This window comes from Bos indicus x Bos taurus, chromosome 12, assembly GCF_003369695.1.
Source record: "Bos indicus x Bos taurus breed Angus x Brahman F1 hybrid chromosome 12, Bos_hybrid_MaternalHap_v2.0, whole genome shotgun sequence".
In the NCBI taxonomy this organism is placed as follows: Eukaryota; Metazoa; Chordata; class Mammalia; order Artiodactyla; family Bovidae; genus Bos; species Bos indicus x Bos taurus.
The window spans coordinates 15,941,729-15,963,419 of record NC_040087.1 but is presented as its reverse complement, the minus strand read 5'-3'; the positions used below and the strand labels follow the sequence as shown (position 1 = coordinate 15,963,419).

General features: G+C 39.1%; 2 protein-coding genes across 7 annotated transcripts in view; both read left to right on the top strand.

Annotated features, from left to right (window-relative positions):
* Nucleotides 1-13,540, top strand: part of CPB2 (carboxypeptidase B2) — a 57,743-nt gene extending 44,203 nt beyond the window's left edge. For both annotated transcript variants that reach the window (XM_027557205.1, XM_027557206.1), the window contains 3 exons: nt 5,368-5,570; nt 9,780-9,867; nt 13,191-13,540. In XM_027557205.1, coding sequence (XP_027413006.1) covers nt 5,368-5,570; nt 9,780-9,867; nt 13,191-13,375 — 476 coding nt within the window. In that variant the 3' untranslated portion in view covers nt 13,376-13,540. The remainder of the gene's footprint in view (nt 1-5,367; nt 5,571-9,779; nt 9,868-13,190) is intronic.
* Nucleotides 13,541-14,180: 640 nt separating this feature from the next.
* ZC3H13 (zinc finger CCCH-type containing 13) overlaps nt 14,181-21,691 on the top strand; it is a 103,821-nt gene continuing 96,310 nt past the window's right edge. For 2 of the 5 annotated variants that reach the window (XM_027557202.1, XM_027557200.1), the window contains exons 1-3: nt 14,181-14,539; nt 20,232-20,357; nt 20,666-20,775. In XM_027557202.1, the coding sequence (XP_027413003.1) occupies nt 20,241-20,357; nt 20,666-20,775 (227 nt within the window). In that variant the 5' untranslated portion in view covers nt 14,181-14,539; nt 20,232-20,240. The remainder of the gene's footprint in view (nt 14,540-20,231; nt 20,358-20,665; nt 20,776-21,691) is intronic. The other 3 variants (XM_027557204.1, XM_027557203.1, XM_027557201.1) reach the window with 2 other exon arrangements.

Below are 21,691 nucleotides of genomic sequence, written 5' to 3'. Positions count from 1 at the left end.
TGCCATGATTTTAGTTTTCTGAATGTTGAGCTTTAAGCCAACTTTTTCACTCTCCTCTTTCACTTTCATCAAGAGGCTTTTTAGTTCCTCTTCACTTTCTGCCATAAGGGTGGTGTCTTCTGCATATCTGAGGTTATTAATATTTCTCCCAGCAATCTTGATTCCAGCTTGTGCTTCTTCCAGCCCAGAATTTCTCATGATGTACTCTGCATATAAGTTAAATAAGCAGGGTGACAATATAGCCAATCTGATCACACAGACCACAGCCTTGTCTAACTCAGTGAAACTAAGCCATGCCATGTGGGGCCACCCAAGACGGATGGGTCATGGTGGAGAGGTCTGACAGAATGTGGTCCATTGGAGAAGGGAATGGCAAACCACTTCAGTATTTTTGCCTTGAGAACTCGATGAACAGTATGAAAAGGCAAAATGATAGGATACTGAAAGAGGAACTCCCCAGGTCAGTAAGTGCCCAATATGCTACTAGAGATCAGCAGAGAAATAACTCCAGAAAAGAATGAAGGGATGGAGGGAAAGCAAAAACAATACTCAGTTGTGGATGTGACCGGTGATAGAAGCAAGGTCCGATGCTGTAAAGAGCAATATTGCATAGGAACCTGGAATGTAAGGTCCATGAATCAAGGCAAATTGGAAGTGGTCAAACAGGAGATGGCAAGAGTGAATGTCAACATTCTAGGAATTAGCAAACTAAAATGGACCGGAATGGGTGAATTTAATTCAGATGACCATTATATCTACTACTGCGGGCAGGAATCCCTCAGAAGAAATGGAGTAGCCATCATGGTCAACAAAAGAGTCTGAAATGCAGTACTTGGATGCAATCTCAAAAATGACAGAATGATCTCTGTTCCTTTCCAAGGCAAACCATTCAATATCACGGTAATCCAAGCCTATGCCCCAACCAGCAACGCTGACGAAGCTGAAGTTGAATGGTTCTATGAAGACCTACAAGACCTTTTAGAACTAACACCCCAAAAAGATGTCCTTTTCATTAGGGACTGGAATGCAAAAGTAGGAAGTCAAGAAACACCCGGAGTAACAGGCAAATTTGGCCTTGGAGTATGGAAATAGAGGTAGGGATATCTTAGTCTGCTTGGGCTGCCATAACAAAATATCACAGGGTGGAAGGCTCAAACAAGAGAAATGTATTTCTTGTAGTTCTGGGGGTTCTAAGTCCAAGATCAAGGTTATCAGCAGGGTGGGTTTCTCTTGCAGCTTCTCTCCGTGGCGTGCAGATGGCTGCATTCCTGCTGTGTCCTTACACAGCCTTTTCACTGTGTGCATACAGCCCTGGTGTTCCTTTCTTCTTATAAGGACACCAGGTATAGTGGATCAGGGCCTTACTTTATGACTTTATCACCTCCTTTAAGGCCCTATCTCCAGATATAACACATAATGTCTTATGGCTTCAGCACAGGAATTGGGGGTAGAGTGGGGCTTCCCAGGCAGTGCTAGTGGTACAGAACCTGCCTGCCAAAGCAGGAGTAGTGAGAGACTTGGGTTTGATCCCTGGGTCACGAAGATCCCCCAGAGGGGGGCATGACTACCCACTCCAGTATTCTTGACTAGAGAATCCCATGGACAGCAGAGCCTGGTGGGCCACAGTCTATAGGGTCACAGAGTCTGACATGATTGAAGCGATTTAGCACACATACAGGGGAAAGAAGAATTCAGTCTCCAACAGAGGGTATTTGTGAGGACCTCTGGTCTCAAACTTCTTTTAACAAGTTTTTTGAAACGTGAAGTTAAACTACAAGGTTTTGCAACTGGTGTGAGATAGAAAGTATTTCATTTCTTTTCCTAGAGACCATATGGTCTTTTAATTTTTCTAATCATAGTAAAACATATATAACATAAAATTTTGCCACTTCTACCATTAAAAACTATAGTTTAGTGACTTTGACTGCATTCCCAATCTTTTGCAACCATGACCAACATCCATTCCCCAAATTTTTAATCATCCCAGACAGAAATTCTAAAACAGTTAAGCAATAGCTTCTTGTTCTCCACCCATAGGAGCCCCTGGTGGTTTCTAACTAACTTTTTGTATCAGTGAGTTTGCTGTTCCAGGTATTTTTTGATCCCACTTTTTATAGATCAAAGAATGATTGAACATGAAGGGACCTGGAAGACCAAGCACCTCTTGGTACAGATGAAGCATTTGGGCTGAGAGCGATGCAGTGGCTTGTCCATATTAACATCCCTATTTAAAGGCAAAAAAGAATCTGAAAAACAGATTGACTCTAGATGACTCTTTCGAACAAAAGTTTGAAATCTCTAGAATGACAGTCATAAAATGAGAATCTGAGGTGACACTGTTCATTACAGTAGCCTCTAGCCACATGTGGCCATGGAACACTGGAAATGTGGCTTGTCCAAACTGAGACATGCAATGAAGGTGAAATATACACCAGACTCTTTGAATGAAAAAGTAACACAAAATATCTCACAAGTAATTTTTATGTTGATTACATTTGAAATGATAAACTTGTACCTATGGGGTTAAATAAAAGTATTCAAAGGTAACTAAACTATCAAATATGGTTTGTCCAATGACATTATTTATTAAAAACTAACAAAAATATATGGAAAGACCTGAGCACAACATTTCCTTGGGTGCCGGGTTGGGGGGGCGGAATGTTTAACAAACATTAAGTTTGTTTCTGTTGCAATAAAAGGAAGAAAATGAAGCAAGCTTAAGTAAGAAAGGCAGACTCTGTAAGGATAATGGAGTAGCCCATGGAACCCAAGGACCAGGATTCAGGCAGACCTTGGAAACAGACTGAAACTGGGCCTGGAGCACCTTAGGGGACTCAGTGGGTCCTTTCTCTGCTCATCTCATCTCTGCAATGCACACTGGCCTGCTCTGTGTCCCAATCCATGTGATGATGACGACAATGATGATAAACAACAGTTACTGAACATTCCGTATATACCAGGCACTGGGCAAAGCATTTTATGATTTTTCCATTTAATAGATAAAAGAAATTAAAGTATAGATAGGTTTGTAAAAAATCAATATCGCTTTGCCTCTTAGGGCATGTACAAGAATTCTACTCTTTCTCACCTATTTGAAAAGACTGTGACACTGGGAAATATTGAGGGCTGGAGGAGAAGGGGATGACAGAGGATGAGATGGTTGCATGGCATCACCGTCTCAATGGACATGGGTTTGGGTAGACTCCAGGAGTTGGTGATGGACAGGAAGGCCTGGCGTGCTGCGGTTCATGGGGTCACAAAGAGTCAGACACAACTGAGCGACTGAACTAAACTGAACTGAACTAGAAGACTGATGGAAATACAAGTGAGGGATAAACAGCTTAATGGCCAAAATAGAAGATTAGAATTTTTTTTGTTCTTGTTACTGTTGAGTCTTAACAATTAGCAGTGCCTTATGGAGTAAATGGCATTTTAAAAATAAAACCAAAAAATATATATTTGAAATGAAAAGTTCTAACTTGTTAGAAGTTGATGGTGCCAAATACCCATGTTGTGCCAAAAGTGGCTTTTTTTTTTTTTTTTTTTTTAAACGTAAAGCATCCATTGAATTAAAAGAATTTGTCTTGCTTGGCTGCTTCAGAAAGCCAGAGAACATATGGGCAGTCAGATTTCCTGTGGGGCTAAGTAAGTTCTCTTGATGTTACATAGAATGGAAATTCCTGACAGTCCTTATAATGAAAGTCTAAAAGTGGTGTTCAATTTAAGGCCTCATCTTTAATTACCATTATTCTTTTCTATAAAGACTAATTTGGACAACTTTTGACTCATAGGTTAAAAAAAAAAAAAATCACCCAAGCCAGATAACTATTAAATAAAAATGCCAAGATTGAAATCAAGTGATAAGCTGATTAACAGTATGCTCCATAGCATCTACTGTAAACAATGGTCACCACCCCTAATGCCCAATTTGCATCTCCTAAAATAACAGCCTTTGCTTCATAGATTTGCTGTGAAGATTGAATGAGATATCCCTATAAGTTTTAGCAGAGTTCCTGACATACAACTTGTGTTCTTTGCAAGCCAGCTGGCACTGTTATTGTTATCTTCTTTGTTTTCAAGAGAGCAGCTTAAAACTAGAAACTGCATTTCCACTTCAAGCTATCGGTGGAGGATTCTGATTGGCAGAACACAAGTGAAGGAGGCAATTTGAGGCTAATAAACTGTTTCTAGAAGAGATAATCTTTGGGGACAGAGGTGGCTCCCTGGGCCCCAACCCTTGACTTAGGTACAGAAAAGTGTTAAGAGTCAGGCTGCCATCTAAAATGACGTTTACTCTAATTTCTCAAAGGAATAGACGTGCATTATTCTGGCACCAAATATTGCCATCCCATTTTATTTACTAATCTTTTTAGCAGGTTAGAAGAAGCACTGAAAGCAGACCTGAGTTCCCAAATGAGACTTTTCTATTGTGGGCTATATTGTGGGTGATCTTTAAACTACACATATCTGGCTTTCCCCGTGGCTCAGCAATAAGGAATTTGCCTGCAGTGCAGGAGACGCAAGACACATAGTAGGTTCGATCCCTGGGTCGGGAAGATCCCCTGGAGAAGGAAAAGGCAATCCACTCCAGTATTCTTGCCTGAAAAATCCCATGGACAGAGGAGCTTATAGTCCAAAGTGTCTCAAAGAGTCTGACTCAACTGAGCACAAGAACAACCAAACTATACACTTCAGAAAAACCAACCTTACAATGATTAGAGATCTTTCTCATGTAACCACACATTCAGAGGCAGAGGTGGCATTTCTGACATTCTCACAGCCACTTTCTTGAGACTGCAACATAGCTGCAAGATAGCAAGATAGGCCATAACTGGTGGATTGTTTGCTATGAGGGCATATAAATTTTGAATTCAAAATAAACACAGACAACATTTTAAAAAATAATTATTTATTTATTTGGCTGCACTGGGTCTTCGTTGTCTCATGAAGGATCTTCAGTCTTCACTGTGGCATGTGGTTTCTTTGTTTTTCCTTTTTTTTAGTTTCGGTATGTGAACTCTTAGTTGCTGCTTGTGGGATCTAGTTCCCTGACCAGGGACTGAACTCCAGGCCCCCTGCATTGGGAGTACAGACCATCGATGACATTGTCACAAACATGTTTAGAGCGCTCAACTAAATCTGTTTATCTAAAAATGTTACTCCCTAGATATTAGGAGAATACACTGCCAGGGAGATCATAAATAGGATGTGTGAAAGTTGCTCAGTCGTGTCCGACTCTTTGCGACCCCATGGACTGTAGTCTACCACACTCCTCTGTCCGTGGGATTTTCCAGGCAGGGGTTCTGGAGTGGGTTGCCAATAGGACATGTAGCCCCTTATAATTCCACTCCATCGATTTCACTCCAGGAGAGGGTGCCTCAAGTTCCTCGTGCTCAGAAATCTACTGTGGAACTTACCCTGAGTCGGAACCAGAAGTGAAGGCGGTGGCTGATTTCTTGAGAAGAAATATCAAGCACATTAAAGCTTACATCAGCATGCATTCCTACTCCCAGAAGATAGTGTTTCCATATTCCTACAGCCGAAGCAGAAGCAAAGACCACGAGGAGCTGGTAAGTGCTGCTTAATTCATTTTTTGTTAGCATTTCATAAGTAAAATAGTACTTAGTTCAAGAATCGAAAACTGTGGGGGAAACTATTCTCCCATAGAGTACGAAGGGGGACAGATGTTTTGTATCTTGATCTAACTCTTTTGAGAGTCACCCTGGGCCAGGGTTCATTGAGAGATTGTGAAGGACTGAGCCTTCCTCTGAGGACATGAACTTCTGTCCAGCAGAGGGGCTACCTAGGAAAGCGTCAGACAAGCTCTTGGGATGTCAGGAGGGAACCAGTCCACCTTGACCTGACCTGCATATGAAGCCAAGGACAAGACTTTCTGAAATTAATGGTCTGTTTGTGGTGACTAGTTTTCTATGGCAAGCCTGCCACAGGTCAAGTCTTAGCACAGTACTTACTGATCTGATATTAGCATTGGGAATTGCTTTTACACTGACCTCCCTTACTTGCAGGGATTTGGTCCTATTAAAAGCAACTCCAATTTCAGCATTGAGGCAAGACCATCCCTCCTTTTGTGGAATGCAGTGGATGGTACAGTGAGTTCAAAGAGGACTCACACAGCCTGCTAGTCCCTGAACCACTCTTTAGTCACAGATATTCTATGCTTGGGTAAGATGACAAAAGATGAGGATGCAAAGGTTCTTGATGGATTGTGATTAGGTTTGAGCAAATCATCACCCTAGATGCTCTCTAGTCAATGGAGGTGCTGTGGCAACATTCCAGTTCTTGCCCAAGTTCTGATCTTTATGTAGTGGTTTATTTCTCATTGACTTGTTTTGTCCTGGTTCTCTTAACAGAATAAACTATAGCCATGTTAGGGGCTAGCAATTCCTGATGACAAATGTAAAGTTCTTTGCAGTTGCTAAAAATAACTCCTTTAGAACAGAAACATACTTGATACTTCAGTTCAGTTCAGTCGCTCAGTCGTGTCTGACTTTTTGTGACCCCATGAATCGCAGCACGCCAGGCCTCCCTGTCCATCACCAACTCCCGGAGTTCACTCAGACTCATGTCCATTGAGTCAGTGATTCCATCCAGCCATCTCATCCTCTGTCGTCCCCTTCTCCTCCTGCCCCCAATCCCTCCCAGCATCAGAGTCTTTTCCAATGAGTCAACTCTTCGCATGAGGTGGCCAAAGTACTGGAGTTTCAGCTTTAGCATCATTCCTTCCAGAGAAATCCCAGGGCTGATCTTCAGAATGGACTGGTTGGATCTCTTTGCAGTCCAAGGGACTCTCAAGAGTCTTCTCCAACACCACAGTTCAAAAGCATCAATTCTTTGGCACTCAGCCTTCTTCACAGTCCAACTCTCACATCCATACATGACCACAGGAAAAACCATAGCCTTGACTAGATGGACCTTTGTTGGCAAAGTAATGTCTCTGCTTTTGAATATTCTTAGGATTCCTTTTTCTTCTCAAGGGGAAATTTTTAAGGAAAGCTCCTTGATTGGTGATTGGAGAAGTGAGAGGGTATTTATCATGACCTGGAAATAGATTTAATGTGATTTTGAGTTATTTTTGGACTGCTGTTTGATAACTCAACAAGTGTTTGTTGAGTTATTATGTGTAAAATACTGTGTTTGATGGGCACTGAAAGAAGCACTGGGTAGGGCCCTGCCCTTTAAGAGAATATTATATGGTTACAGAGCTCATGCATTAGCAAATGTTACAGATTGCTATACTCTAAGGCAGTGGTCCCCAACCTTTTTGGCACCAGGGATCGGTGGGTGGGGATAGTTTTGGGGTGATTCAAGCCTGTTATGCCGCTGCTGATCTGACAGGAGGTGGAGCTTAGGCTGTAATGCGAGTCAATGGGGAGCAGCTGTACATACAGATGAAATTTCACTAGCCTGCCTGCCGCTCGCCTCCTGCTGTGTGGCCTGGCTCTACTCTGTGATCCGGAGGTTGGTGACCCTGCTCTATAGTATGAAAAGTGGAAGTGTTAGTTACTCAGTCGTCTTTGACTCTTGGCGACCCCATGGACTGTGGTCCTCCAGGCTCTTCTGTCCATAGAATTCTCCAGCCAAGAATACTGGGAAGGAGAGCCATTCCCTTCTTCAAGGGAGTAACTGTTAAATAAGTGGCACAGATGGTACAACTCCCTTCTGACTGGGATAGCTAAGGGTGGCCTTATTAATTCATTCAGAGGGAAACAGATAAGTGAGGGGATAAAGTCTCCACCTTGAGGACTTATAATGGCATCTGGTCCCATCACTTCATGGCAAATAGCTGGGGAAACAGTGGAAACAGTGGTTGACTTTATTTTTGGGGGCTCCAAAATCACTGCAGATGGTGACTGCAGCCATGAAAAAGATGCTTACTCCTTGGAAGGAAAGATATGACCAACGTAGATAGCGTATTAAAAAGCAGAGACATTACTTTGTCAACAAAGGTCCATCTAGTCAAGGCTATGATTTTTCCAGTAGTCATGTATGGATGTGAGAGTTGGACTGTAAAGAAAGCTGAGTGCCAAATAATTGATGCTTTTGAACTGTGGTGTTGGCAAAGACTCTTGAGAGTCCCTTGGATGGCAAGGAGATCCAATCAGTCCATTCTAAAGATCAGTCCTGGGTGTTCATTGGAAGGATTGATGTAAAAGCTGAAACTCTAATACTTTGGCCACCTGATGCGAAGAGCTGACTCATTTGAAAAGACCCTGATGCTGGGAAAGATTGAGGGCAGAAGGAAAAGGGGACGACAGAGGACGAGATGGTTGGATGGCATCACCTACTCAATGGACATGGGTTTGAGTAAACTCCGGGAGTTGGTGATGGACAGGGAGGCCTGGCGTGCTGCGGTTCATGGGGTCCCAAAGAGTTGGACACGACTGAGTGACTGAACTGAACAGAACTGAAGATGTAACGTACTGTAAAGAAGAAGGAATGGTAAAGTGCTAGTGAAGTCAAGGACCAGGTACGGTTTCAGACAATATTGAAAGATAGGATTTCTGTAAGTAGACAGGGAAGCGAAGACATTCTAAGCAGAGGCCATAGCTTCCCCACAGGAATTACGTTCAGGGAAATGTAGGGGCAAGAAAAGGAAGTTGATCCCTCAGAAAGCAGATGAGGTCCATTTGTGAAGAACAGTTAGCTTGTTTGAATGTCAGAATAAATTTACATTTTATTCTGTAGGTCATGTGGTTCCATTAAAACTTATTTTGAGCAGGGGGTGACACAGCATCATATCCACTGATATTCCTCGGGGTCATTCAAAGGAGTGACAGTAAATACTATAATGTTAGTGCCAGTTTCAGGAAAGATCTGCATAAGCTAGAAACAAAAATAACGGAGCAGGGAATTTAGTTACCATCTTGCTGCACTCCAGGGATATAATCTTTTTTATTTGATGAGTCTTTGCACATTTTACACACAAAAAGAAATAGAGTGTGTGAGAAGGATGAGGAGGGAATCATCCATACCTGAGATGTGCATGTTGTTTAGAGAAGCTGAGTTTAAAGCTCGGTGATAATTTTGCCTAGTTGTTTGTCTTTGAAATATAGTTATACTTTGTCTTACAGTATAACTTTGTTATGCATGCTTTGTTTTACAAAATAAATGAAATCCTTAAAAAGGCATGTTAGAATTCTTTTTTCTTCAAATTAAATAAGAATTTCATTATATTGGAAGGATCTGTGTTTTTAGCCACCCAACTGTGATTTCCATAAAGAGAGAAACATTTTTAAAAGTTAATTTATTCTTTTCAATTTACCTTTTGGATAAATGCAGATTTTCATTGTACCATTTTCCCTCAGCTTTATTGAGATATAAGTGACTTTTAATTTTGTGTAAATTTAAAGTGTACAGTGTGATTATTTTATACATATATATATTGTGAAATGATTACAATAAAGTTAATTAATATATTCATCACCTCACATAATTCTTTTTTCTTTTGTGGTGAGAACCCTTAATATCTATTCTCTTAGCAGCTTTTAAGTATATAAAATAGTATTGTTAACTAGAGTCATCAGACTGTATTTTAGATCCTTAGAAATTATTCACCATATAACTGGAAGTTTGTATCCTTTGACCAGTATCTCCATTTTCTTCCTACCTCCACCCCAGCCCCTGACAACAACCATTCTGCTATTTCTTCATATCTACAGCCTGATTCAACTACTATATGATTTTTTTTTTTAGAAACTTGTACCTGTCTTGTTTTAAAGCTGCACATTAACTGAAATTCCATATTCTGTTGATTTCAGTCTCTAGTGGCCAGAGAAGCAGTCTTCGCTATGGAGAATATTCATAGAAATATCAGATACACACATGGCAGTGGTTCAGAAAGTTTATGTAAGTATTTCTTCTTCAGATCTTGGGGGACTGTGAGGTACTAAGAAATTTGTGTTTGGTTTTTCTGTGTGGATTTAATTTTTCTAAGCAGAATCTTTTAAAACATGGTCACATGTAAAACAATTGGATTATAACAACTGGAGATGGAAGAATAATAGCTATGACATTGTTGAACAAAGCTACATTAATATACATACTAAAAAGGAACCAAAATGATACTTAAGAAATTATGCTCTTTCCTATAGAGTAGGGATTATAGAATTGGTATCACATTAGTTGACTGAAGCAGAAAAGGTCATACAAGTTCAAAAGAATGTTTAAGATGTCCAAGGCCACCATGTAAGGTTGTGCAGGTTGAACACTGTGGAAATCTAGGCATGCCATTTACATTAGGTGTTTTTAACTGACAACCTGTGTCCAAGAGTATAGCTCATGGCATGCTGGAGTTGAACATCCTTTGTTTATATCACACTGATGAGAACATGTATGTGGCAAGTTCTTAACAAATATCTTAATCTCTGCCGGGAGGTATTTATTGAGGGATTCCTTTGTGTCCACAGAGGGAATAACAAACAATTTAGCTCTTTTTGAAACTGGAGGGGTTTCAACAGGAGAAGAGAAAACAGAAAATAAGCATGTAAGAAGCCATCAGCAAACTATAATCCACAGGCCAAATCTAGCCCACTGCTTGTTTTTGGATAGCTTGTAAGCTAAGAATGGGTTTTTCCATTTCTTAAATGGTTGAAGAAAACCAAAAGAAGAATAAGATTTTGTGACATGTGAAAATTACATAAAATTCAATGTCCACAAATAGTTTTATTCGAGCATACCACACTCATTCATTTGCATATTGTCTATATAACTTTCATGACAGTGGAATTGAGTAGCTGTGTCATAGACTATGTGGCCCTCAAAGCCTAAAATATTAATTATCTGGTTCTTTACAGAAGAAGCTTGCCAATCTCTGATGTAAACAATTAAATAGTAAAATATAATCCCATTGATAATGAAGAACATAAAATAAGCATATTTGTTGTTGTTCAGTCGCTCAGTCATGTCCAACTCTTTGTGACCCCATGGACTGCAGCACACCAGGCCTCCCTATCCATCACCAACTCCCAGAGCTTACTCAAACTCATGTCCATTGAGTCAGTGATGCCATCCAACCATCTCATCCCCTGTCATCCCCTTCCCCTCCTGCCTTCAATCTTTCCCAGCATCAGGGTCTTTTCCAATGAGTAAGTTCTTCACATCATTGGAGCTTCAGCATCAGTCCTTCCAATGAATATTCAGGGTTGATTTCTTTTAGGATCTACTGTTTTGATCTCCTTGCAGTCCAAGGGACTCTCAAGAGTCTTCTAAATAACTGTAAAGGTTTGAAAATGACTGCCAGAGAGAGAGGCAACTTAGCCCAGGTGGCCTGGGAAGATCTTTCTCGGTAGGTGACGTGTCTGTGAGACCTACCCTGCAAGTGGCTGCCAAACAAAGGTGTGGGGAAGATACAGGGAGTGGGAATGGCATGTGAAAAGGCTTTGAGATGATATACTTGAAGTCCCAGAATTTCCTTCAACTGGAATGATCTACAGGGGGGTGAAAACATTCATACTGAATAAATTACCTGAGTACATGAGGCTTTATTACCAGAAAGTTCAGAATCTTCCTCTTCCTCCTCAGTCATTCCAGACAATCTCAGTACAAACTGAGGCTAGACTGGTCCACATGGTATTTCTGTCTCTTGCTGTCACAGTCTGTCTCTGCCTTTGCTGACCCAGGTCCCTGCTCTGGACCACAGCTTCCTTTCACAAATCACCCCTTTCTTGATTCCCATCGTCTTCTCTACTATTGTTCCTTCAGGGCTGGAGGAACTTGTAGACAAACATCCTGTTTTGATGAAATAATTCCATCTTCATGCATGCATTCATTCAATACAAATCTGTGTGTATGTGTAAGTATAAAAATATAGTTGGAAGAATAAATGCCAGATATTAATAATAACTATTAGAAACATTTGCTGAATGAGTAACTTAACTAATGCACTGTTGATTAATATTTTTCAGCACTTCAGTAAAGACTTGTGTAATTAATTCAAGTACAGGTATTAGAAAGAAAAAAAGTGGTCACTTTGCTTATTATATGATTGTCTACCTGGAAAACAGTAGGAAATCAACCAAAAATATTATTAACATTCCAAGAGTTGAGTAAGATGACTGACTATGAACTGCTGCTGCTGCTGTTGCTAAGTCACTTCAGTCGTGTCTGACTCTGTGTTACCCCATAGACGGCAGCCCACCAGGCTCCCCCATCCCTGGGATTCTCCAGGCAAGAACACTGGAGTGGGTTGCCATTTCCTTCTCCAATGAATGAAAGTGAAAAGTGAAAGTGAAGTCGCCCAGTGGAGTCTGACTCTTCGCGACCCCATGGACTGCAGCCCATCAGGCTCCTCCGTCCATGGGATTCTCCAGGCAAGAGTACTGGAGTGGGGTGCATATTCAAATGCAGAGACATTACTTTGCCAACAAAGGTTCGTCTAGTCAAGGCTATGGTTTTTCCAGTAGTCATGTATGGATGTGAGAGTTGGACTGTGAAGAAAGCTGAGTGCCGAAGAACTGATGCTTTTGAACTGTGGTGTTGGAGAAGATTCTTGAGAGTCCCTTGGACTGCAAGGAGATCCTACCAATCCATTCTAAAGGAGATCAGCGCTGGGATTTCTTTGGAAGGACTGATGCTAAAGCTGAAACTCCAGTAGTTTGGCCACCTCATGCGAAGAGTTGACTCATTGGAAAAGACTCTGATGCTGGGAGGGATTGTGGGCAGGAGGAGAAGGGGACGACAGAGGATGAGATGGCTGGATGGCATCACCGACTCGATGGATGTGAGTTTGAGTGAACTCCAGGAGATGGTGATGGACAGGGAGGCCTAGCATGCTGCGATTCATGGGGTGGCAAAGAGTCGGACAGGACTGAGTGACTGAACTGAACTGAATACAAACAGCTGCTCAGGATAGATTATGTTTAGAAATGTTACTGAACCGCTTGCACAGAATGATCTTATTTATGTAGGAAAAAATTATGTTCAAGTATGCACTGAAAAAGAAAGCACTAGAATATAAACGGTGATCATCAGTTCTTGGTAGGGTTACATGGATAATTTTTCTTTTCTTCCTTAAACTGCTTTCCTTCAATCTCTACTTTCTTCCAGAAACTTATATAATAATCAGAAAAAAAGCAAGGCTATTTTCATTTTTAGAAAAAAAAATCCACCTTATTAGTTAACTCGAAACATCTGTATTTCAGAAAGTAATTTCTTTTTTTTCCTTTTTGTAGATCTAGCTCCTGGAGGTTCAGACGACTGGATCTATGACTTGGGCATCAAATATTCGTTTACATTTGAACTTCGAGATAAAGGCAAATATGGATTCTTGCTGCCAGAGAGTTACATCAGACCCACGTGTTCAGAAGCTCTAGTTGCTGTCGCTAAAATAGCTTCGCATGTCGTCAAGAATGTTTAATGCCCTTGATTTTTTCACTCTGTTCCCATATTTTAATTTACTGATTTCAGCCAAACCATTGTACCCATTTCTTTTTGAGTTTTATCAGTAGTTTTGATCAAAGGTTTTCTCATTCTTTGGTTTTGTCAAAGAACAAAATAAACGGTACCTTGAAATTAACGCCGACCAGGGTTTACATTTTTCTTTTTTTTAATTTGTGAGAGGCTAGGTACTGGGTTTTTCTTGATCCGTGACATTTGACTAGCCATCTCAAGCAATTTCAGTAACTAACTTCATGCAGATCATTGTATCCTAAACAAGGAAAGAAGGTTGTTAGAAGTACAGTCAAGGTTTCTGCTCCCAATTTACAGTAAATTTCTGCTGGCTCCTTTAAAGACGCAGTCGTGCTTGCCTTTTACTCCACAGTAATAGGCGACAGCTGTTACTGTCTGAGAAGTCAGAGGGGCATGAAAAACAAGACAAATACCGCTCGTCTCTCCAGTTCAGCTGCTCAATAAAAACTTTGAGGGAAATGAATGGCTGCAGTTATTTCGACAACAAATGTGCCATTCTGCACATTTACAATAGCCGTTTATTGTAAGAAATTATGTAATAAAAGGAGAAAGCTCTTCCTCTTAAATTCACTTTAAAAGTGGGAGTTTCTGCTCTCCCGGATTCCTGGTTTCTTCTCCAGGGTTTTCAGGTAAAGTACAGATTTGTAGCACAGATTTGTTGATTTCACCGAACGCCTCAGGGCCGACGTCACGCCAGGGAGGCGTGTCCACAAGGGAGGCGGAGCCTGCGCTCTGACGACTAATCTGGAGGCCGGAAGTTGCCTCGGTCTTCTGAGGAACAGGGCAAACTCTTGACTTCCGGTGGCGTTTTGAGGCCTGATAGTGTTTTCCTTGTCTTTTCTTACTCCCCAGTCTCTTTCTTTCTTTCTTTTTTTTCCCTACGTCCCAGGCTGGCTCGACCCTGGCGAAGCGGCGAGCAGGCTCTGCTTCCCAGCCGTCCCGGAGTCCCTCGCTAGCCGAGGGCCTGTTCCCGGGGGCCGCGCGCGCACCTCCCTCTCGCCGTCGTCTCCCCGGGGCCGGGCGCGGGGACAGAGTCTCCTCCCCCGCTTCTCGGAGCTGAGGTGGCCGTGCCACCTCCGAACTGCGCTTGCGAAGGAAGCTCGGGGAGGAGGTAAGCTTGAATCCTGTGAATTGGTGTGGGTACCGGGGGGGAAGGGGTTGGTTGGACGCGCCCAGGATGGGGAGGCCCAACCGGTCCTCCATCCTGCTTGGGTCACGCCGGGCGTTTCATCCCTCCGTGAGCGTCCCACCCTTAACTCTGCAGAAGACCCTTGTGCTAGTGCCGGGTTTCTCGCTGTCATCCTGAGGGAGCAAGTGAATTCAGACGGAAAACTTTGCTAGGTCACTACCATTTAATGTGAGCCTGAGAGCTCTTGCGTGGTATTCTCATTTGTGTGAGATGGAAGGGTGCCGGAATATGGTCACGCATTCCCCAGACCTCTTAGGGAAAGGTGTCTTTACTTTTGGTTATATTTGGGCTTGCTTATTTCCCGGCAGTGATACCGACTCAGTGTTCTCGGAGTTAAGGAGTGCTACTTTGTCTTCATAGTCCCTCGGTAGTTACTTTTGGCAGCTATCTGTCAGAAACCAGGAAAGGCGGGATGAAAGGCGAGGCTCATGTTTTGGCATCAGCTCTTTCTAAACAGGTGCACACAATTTATGTGGCTGGAACTTTGAGTTGATGAGACCGATGCTGTCGCTAGGATATTGGTTGTGGAGCCTAGGGTCAAACCACTGGGTTATATTCTGAGATTTTCAGATCATTTGAACTGCTTTGAAAATTGTGGGCGTGCTCACCCTCTTTAGGTTTTTTATTTGTTTTTGAAGAAATAATTTTAAAAGTCTGGAAGGATCTTCACACCTCAAGTTTTCAAAGTTTTGCCAGACATACTGTTGCAGTAAACCCAGATGCTTATGCAGGACAGTTCATTCGTGTGTGGTGCCGGCTACCGGGGTCTCCTGCAGTGTTTCAATTTACTGACTTTAGAATCTACGCGTCAATATTTTGGACAGTTTTGTGGACATATCTCTTGATTTTCGAATAATTGAGAATTTAATGAAGTATTTAGATGATAACGACAATTTCAACAGGAAACTAAGAATGTAGATGCTGGGATGTAGCGATTTGTGTCTGCAGAAATAGTTGTGAAAATTTTGTGAAAAATATTGTGACATTAAGACTGGGGGGATCTGGGAGGATCTAGTTTTGTCAAATGCACGCCTCTTTCTCGCCTCCGAACTATTGGTGTTTTGAAATGAACATTGCGGATTTTAAGATATGCACGTTTATCTGATTTGCATATTTGTAAATGAAAACTAAAATCCCACAGGTGGATGCTGTTTTAATTTTTGTACAAGTTATTGAAAATTTAACAGTCTGGTGTTAATTTGTATTGTAATATGCACTGACATTTACTTATAGAAAGCAGTTGTTTAGCATATTTATTTACAGAATTGGTTTTCAGTGTTAGTCTTTCCTACCCGCTCCCATCCCCGCCCCCCACCTTGCTCTCCTTTTCCTGTAGAGTTGAGTTGGAGCTATTTCAGCAGATATTTAGTAGCAGTTGAAATGTTAACTGGTTGGTTTACAAAGTGTATTTTATTCTTTGTTTTGGTAGTTTTGTTTGTTTGTATTTCACTTTATAGTAGTTGCCAGCATGGGATACTCTCCCTACATAGTCTTTTTAACAAAATGTGTCTTCCACACAGCACTAGTATGCTTGCATAGTCAGTTTAGATCTGACAATTCTGTTCAGAATTTGCTTTTATTCAGAATTTGCTTTTATTAAGTTGTTTTAGTCTATCCACATATAAGCAATCTGCAAGATCGTTTGTGAAAATTCTTTTATTCTAAAATTCTGAAGGAAAAACTCACAGTATGCATCAAATAAACTTTTTTCTTTCAAAACTAAGACATAAATATGATGAGATCTTTAACACTTTTAGAGTGCCAGTGGATAGGGATTTATTCTCCTACCAGTTGGTACCAGGAATTCTGTAGCTGTAATTGCTTAGTTATTTGACAGTTTCCTAATATGTGCTTCTGATCCAGATTGAAGTGTTTTCATGCTTTCATTTATGCTAGTGGAGGATGAGATCTCAAAGATGTAATTGTGGATTGAAGTGAGACTACTAGAACTAATGTTTTATTGAAAGGTTTTGGTTATCAGGCTTCAGAAATAATTGTTTAAAAAGAGGCCCATTTGTGTTTTTCTTTTCACAAATATTTTTGTAATATGAAGCTATGAATACATTGTGATATTTGTAAGTTTCCGGGGGAAGGAAGACATTTCCCGTTTATTAAGACTTTTTGTTGTGTCTTAATAGATTCAAACTTTGTGGCCATGTTTTCCAGTTTTTTGTTTTTTGGCCACACTTCGTGGCTTGCTTGATCATAGTTCCCTAGCCAGGAATTGAACCTGGGTCCCTAGCAGTGAAAACGCTGGGTCCTAACCACTGCACCACCAGGGAATTACCCTTATTTTCTTTTTCAGTTGAAAAAATATTAAAGCTTCTGATATTTATTTCTCTGCAAATGGAGAGAAAAATATGAGAATTACTCAATGGACTTTCATCAGTGGCACTGTTAATGCTGGTGTTTGGTAAAGGCATGATAATGTGAGTGGGAGGGTGATGCCAACTTTAAAGAATAAATTGAAAACTGAGGGGAAGCCTTCAAAGTCTCTGAGATAGGGAAGACTTTATTTACATTTTAATCATATTTCTAATTTTTCCCATATACGTTGAAGCATTTACTTATTGAAGTCTGTTCATATATTAATTGAAAGAATTTTCCCCTTCTCAGTCAAATCTACATTTTATTCTTTTGTGGTTTGTCTTTCTCTTTGTGCCAAATCTTTAGATTAAAAATTCTAATTCTCACATTATATGCAACCTAATTTTTAATTAATATATATGAGCAAATGCTTTTCTGTTGTACTGTAGATTGTGTATATTTAGACAAATAGGATTTAAAATTATTTTATATTTTTAATGCAAGCTTAAGGCATTTTATCTGTACAAAAATCATAAATGCTTCATAGTAATATTTAGATAATTTGTTGACTACTGATAGAAGTTCCTAGATAGATGATCAGAAAAATTTCTCTATCAATTAAAAAACTTCAATTTCTACTTTTTCCCGCAGGGTTTTGTTTTTTTTCTGTCTAGGACCTCCCTGTAACCTAGACCTGTTTCTGAAACTCAGTGTCATTTTAGGTCATGTTTTGGTACTGTTGACTCTCTGAGAGAAGTGACTATGTCTTTACTTTGTTGCTCATCTTCCCCAAGTTGGAAGACTCAACAATAGCAGAAGTAGAATTCTTGGGATAATCACCCTATAGGTGAATCTTGTAGTACTCCATGTCTCTGGTGAAAGCTACTTTGTTTCTATGGGAAGAAACTTTTACAGTCAAGAATACAAAGGAGGGGTAAGGTTGGATCATTAGTTCTCACTACATTGTCTGTTGCAGTCCAAACCCCTTGAAGTCTTCAAAGCTTGTGTTAGGGATGGATCTAACACGGGAGAAAAGCTGTGGGACCATGCTTCCCAGCAGAAGGTCAGAGAAGGAGAGGGTCCTGATCCAGCTAACAGGTTATAGGCAGGGAAGAGGCAGTTAATATCTGGAGCCCTCAGAAAGACAAGAAAAGAGATAATTGATGACCAGTGTTTCATGTATACTAAGAAATAGCTTGTTACCCCAATTGTGGAAAACACTACTGTTGATTTTTTTTTTTTTTTTTTTTTTGAGGAGGGAAGACGTGTTGGAAGTGGGGTCCGGTTGGGGATAGAGGTTTGGGGGGCAGACATGATCGTTTCCTTTGATACTGGAAGGAAAAATGTAAAGTTAGGGTTAGTCATCTTGATGCAGCGTGGTGGGATAGTGTGCCTACTCCCAAGTTGCAGATAACTAGAAATAGCTAATCAACTTTTAGAACACATTCATTTTTAAGTTATTAATGTTTTTCAATTAGTGAATGTGAATTTCAGTGTATGCCTATGTATTTTTATAGTAACAGATGATGAAATTTAAAAAATTTATCTTGTTACATATTTCTTATTGAATCTCAGTTATAAATTATAAAAAAGTTGTTTTTCTCAGTTAATCAAAGCTCTGCATTTTCTAGATCTTTTTCAACTTCATTTATCACTTATCTTGGCTTTTAGTTCTTTATGTTCAGTAAGTCAAATGTGTGTATGGAATTTACCCACCTTTTCCTTTATAAATTCACATTAGGACTGAGAATGAGCTCAGGAAAAGTTAAATCAAAGATGATAATATTCACTGTTGTGTGGAGGCTGAAGAACATTTGATACATAAGTGATTTTATGTTGAACAGATTCTTGTTCACTTACGGATGCTTTACATAATTTTTAAAAATTTGTAATTTAAAGTTACTTTCTAACTTTTTTGAATCACTAAAAATAGATTCTAACCCTAATGTTTACAGTGTATATTAGAAAATAATCATACATATTTCCATTTTAAAACTACCATATTGTATCATATCATATATTTTTCTTTTGGTTCATTACCTGTTAGTTTGTCAACTGTTGTCCTTAATCTTTGGACATTTTTAAAATGTGACTTGACAAGAAGTATCTAACTGGACCAAACATTGTTTGTAATTTTTTTTTATAAGTTTTGATTCTGTACTACCATGATTTAACTTCCTTGCAAGTCATGGGACCTTACTTTGACATCACAGTAACAAACGTTGTAAACTTTATAGAGACCAGTTCTTTACCAAATGGAGTTTTTACTTCTTTAGCTGACATCATTCATTCTAGTAGCATTTGACTACTAACAAAATTTCAACTAATGTTTAGTGTATAAATGTGATATGATTGGTTCCTTTTCTTTTTCTTAGGCGTTTCTTGCCCATCTAGATTATTCTAGGTCTAGAATTTAAGATTATTTTCTAACATTTATCATAGTGCTTTTATCTGATATTTTCATTTCCAGTTGAATCACCTGATTGTATGTTTTAGTTTCTAATGTTTTATTTGCTTTTGTAAAATATTTTCATAATTTCTTTTCTTGTTACTAATAATGGTAAAATAGCCTGTTTATTTCTTTTAGCACCTTTGGCTTTTATGTCAGTGCAGTATAGATTATCAAAACATCTTCACTGTTTCTAGTTGTTCATTCAGCCTGTCCTATTTTGAAAGAAAGTCATTTTATCAAAATTGAGGGTTTTTTCTGTTTTTTGTAATACTGCAAAAGAATATTCCTGATTATACTGTTCATCTTTGGCTTGTGTAAAACAAAGAAAATACTTAAAAATTTCTCCCAGGCTGATTTTTGGAATGTACCTGATGTTATCACTTAAGTTGTATAAAACACAATTTCTACTCTAAAATTGAAAGAAATTTTTGGCATAGCTTTCTTTTCCAGTAGACCAGTTGATGGAGAATGATAGCACACTTTTTCTTTAAAAGATAATTACTAAATTTTGAAACAGCTTTTATAAGGAACTTAGAAACTTTTTCATAGTGTGTTCTGAAATTGAATGTACTGTGGAAACTGTGTGAGTGGAATATTATTCATTCTGTAGAAGAGGTAAAATTCTAGCTCCAAAGAATCAAAGTCCTAATAAATTCATTAACAAGGTGTGTCTTAGAAGATAGTTTCTTCTGTTCCTCTGTTTACTTGTGACCTCTTCTATGTCTTTTTTCCTTCTGAGAAAAATCCCTTGTAATTTTATAGTGTTACTTACCATCTTATTTACTTGTAAGTTATTGGCTCAGATATTTAAAACTAAACAATTTTACAGTTTGCCTCTCTCTTTTTTGGTTAAAGTAGTACAAAATGTCAAAAATTAGAAGGAAGGTCACTGTGGAAAATACCAAGACCATATCTGATAGCACATCCCGAAGACCCAGTGTATTTGAAAGGCTTGGACCCAGCACTGGCAGTACAGCAGAGGTGAGTTGTCACTAGCATAGTCACAGGGGTTCTCTTGAATTACTGTTCTTCAGATCCTTATTTATATCACAAAAGTGAATAGGATGTTGTAGGAATATTGGTTAAATGTGTTTCATAGCAAAGGAGTGAGATGGGCATTAGGGTTTATAGGCCTCTTTTTCCTGATGTTTTCATTATTTGGGGAGTAATGTATCTCAGGTTAGCTGGATTTTTGATAGCATTTATTTTAATTTTGTCCCACTAGCATTTTTTTTCCAGAAATAAATATGACTAAATATGAAATTCACATAGTAATATCTGTCTCTTAGACACAGTGCCGTAACTGGCTGAAGACTGGCAACTGCCTCTATGGAAACACATGTAGATTCGTACATGGCCCTTCACCCCGTGGTAAAGGTTATAGCAGCAATTATAGAAGGTAAATTGAGAACTTTGAATTGTTCCTATGCTATTAGAAGATGGCTGTTGTAATTTTTTTTTTTTTTGGCTTTTGTAATTTATCTAATATAAAATTTGAAATACTGCTATATATTTGGTCAGGTTTTCTATTTTGGTGGTAGTCTTATCAGTAGTCAAGATTGACAAGATTATTTTACTTGTTAATTTCAAGATTAATAAAAATGTTTGCTTTAAAATTTATTTGCTTAAAAATTTGTTTTTGTAATATGTGTATGGCTTATTTTCATGCCCTGCTCCCCAGTTATATATGTTAAAATGCTGTTTAAGATGGCAGAATTTCATGGATTTGTTTTTAGTGAGGAGAGACTACTTTCAACTCTTGAAATAGTAAAATTTAAATAGAATATAATTTTTAGCTTTTTAAGATGTTCAAAATTCAAAACTTCATTGCAAAAAATAATATAATGCAAGCTTCATAGGTTAAAATACATTTGCCAAATCTCTTATCACAATATACTGAGGTAGATGAAAGTATGTATTTATATGTGGATAAGTATACTACCTATTTAGAATGTCATTTTGCCTTTAATAAAGGCATGGCTAAATTAGACCTTCCTAATAAAAAATCTTTTATTTTTCTTTCGGCTCCCTCATGATGATTTTGTTACGGTGTTTAAAGATGTCACATACATAAAGATTGTCACAAGAGTTTAAACTTGATTGGTAAACAACTAATTTACCTAGTCTTAAAATTGGATGTGCTGATTGCTTTGGTTTCAGCATCAGTATAAAAACTGCACATTAACCTTTGGAGGTGTGTTTTTTAATTGGGTGAATTTTTGTGTATGTGTACTGAGTTTGAAGTTTAATACAATTTAAAATTCACCATAACATTAGCTGATTTTCTGTTCCCTTAAATGTACATTTTAGTTTAC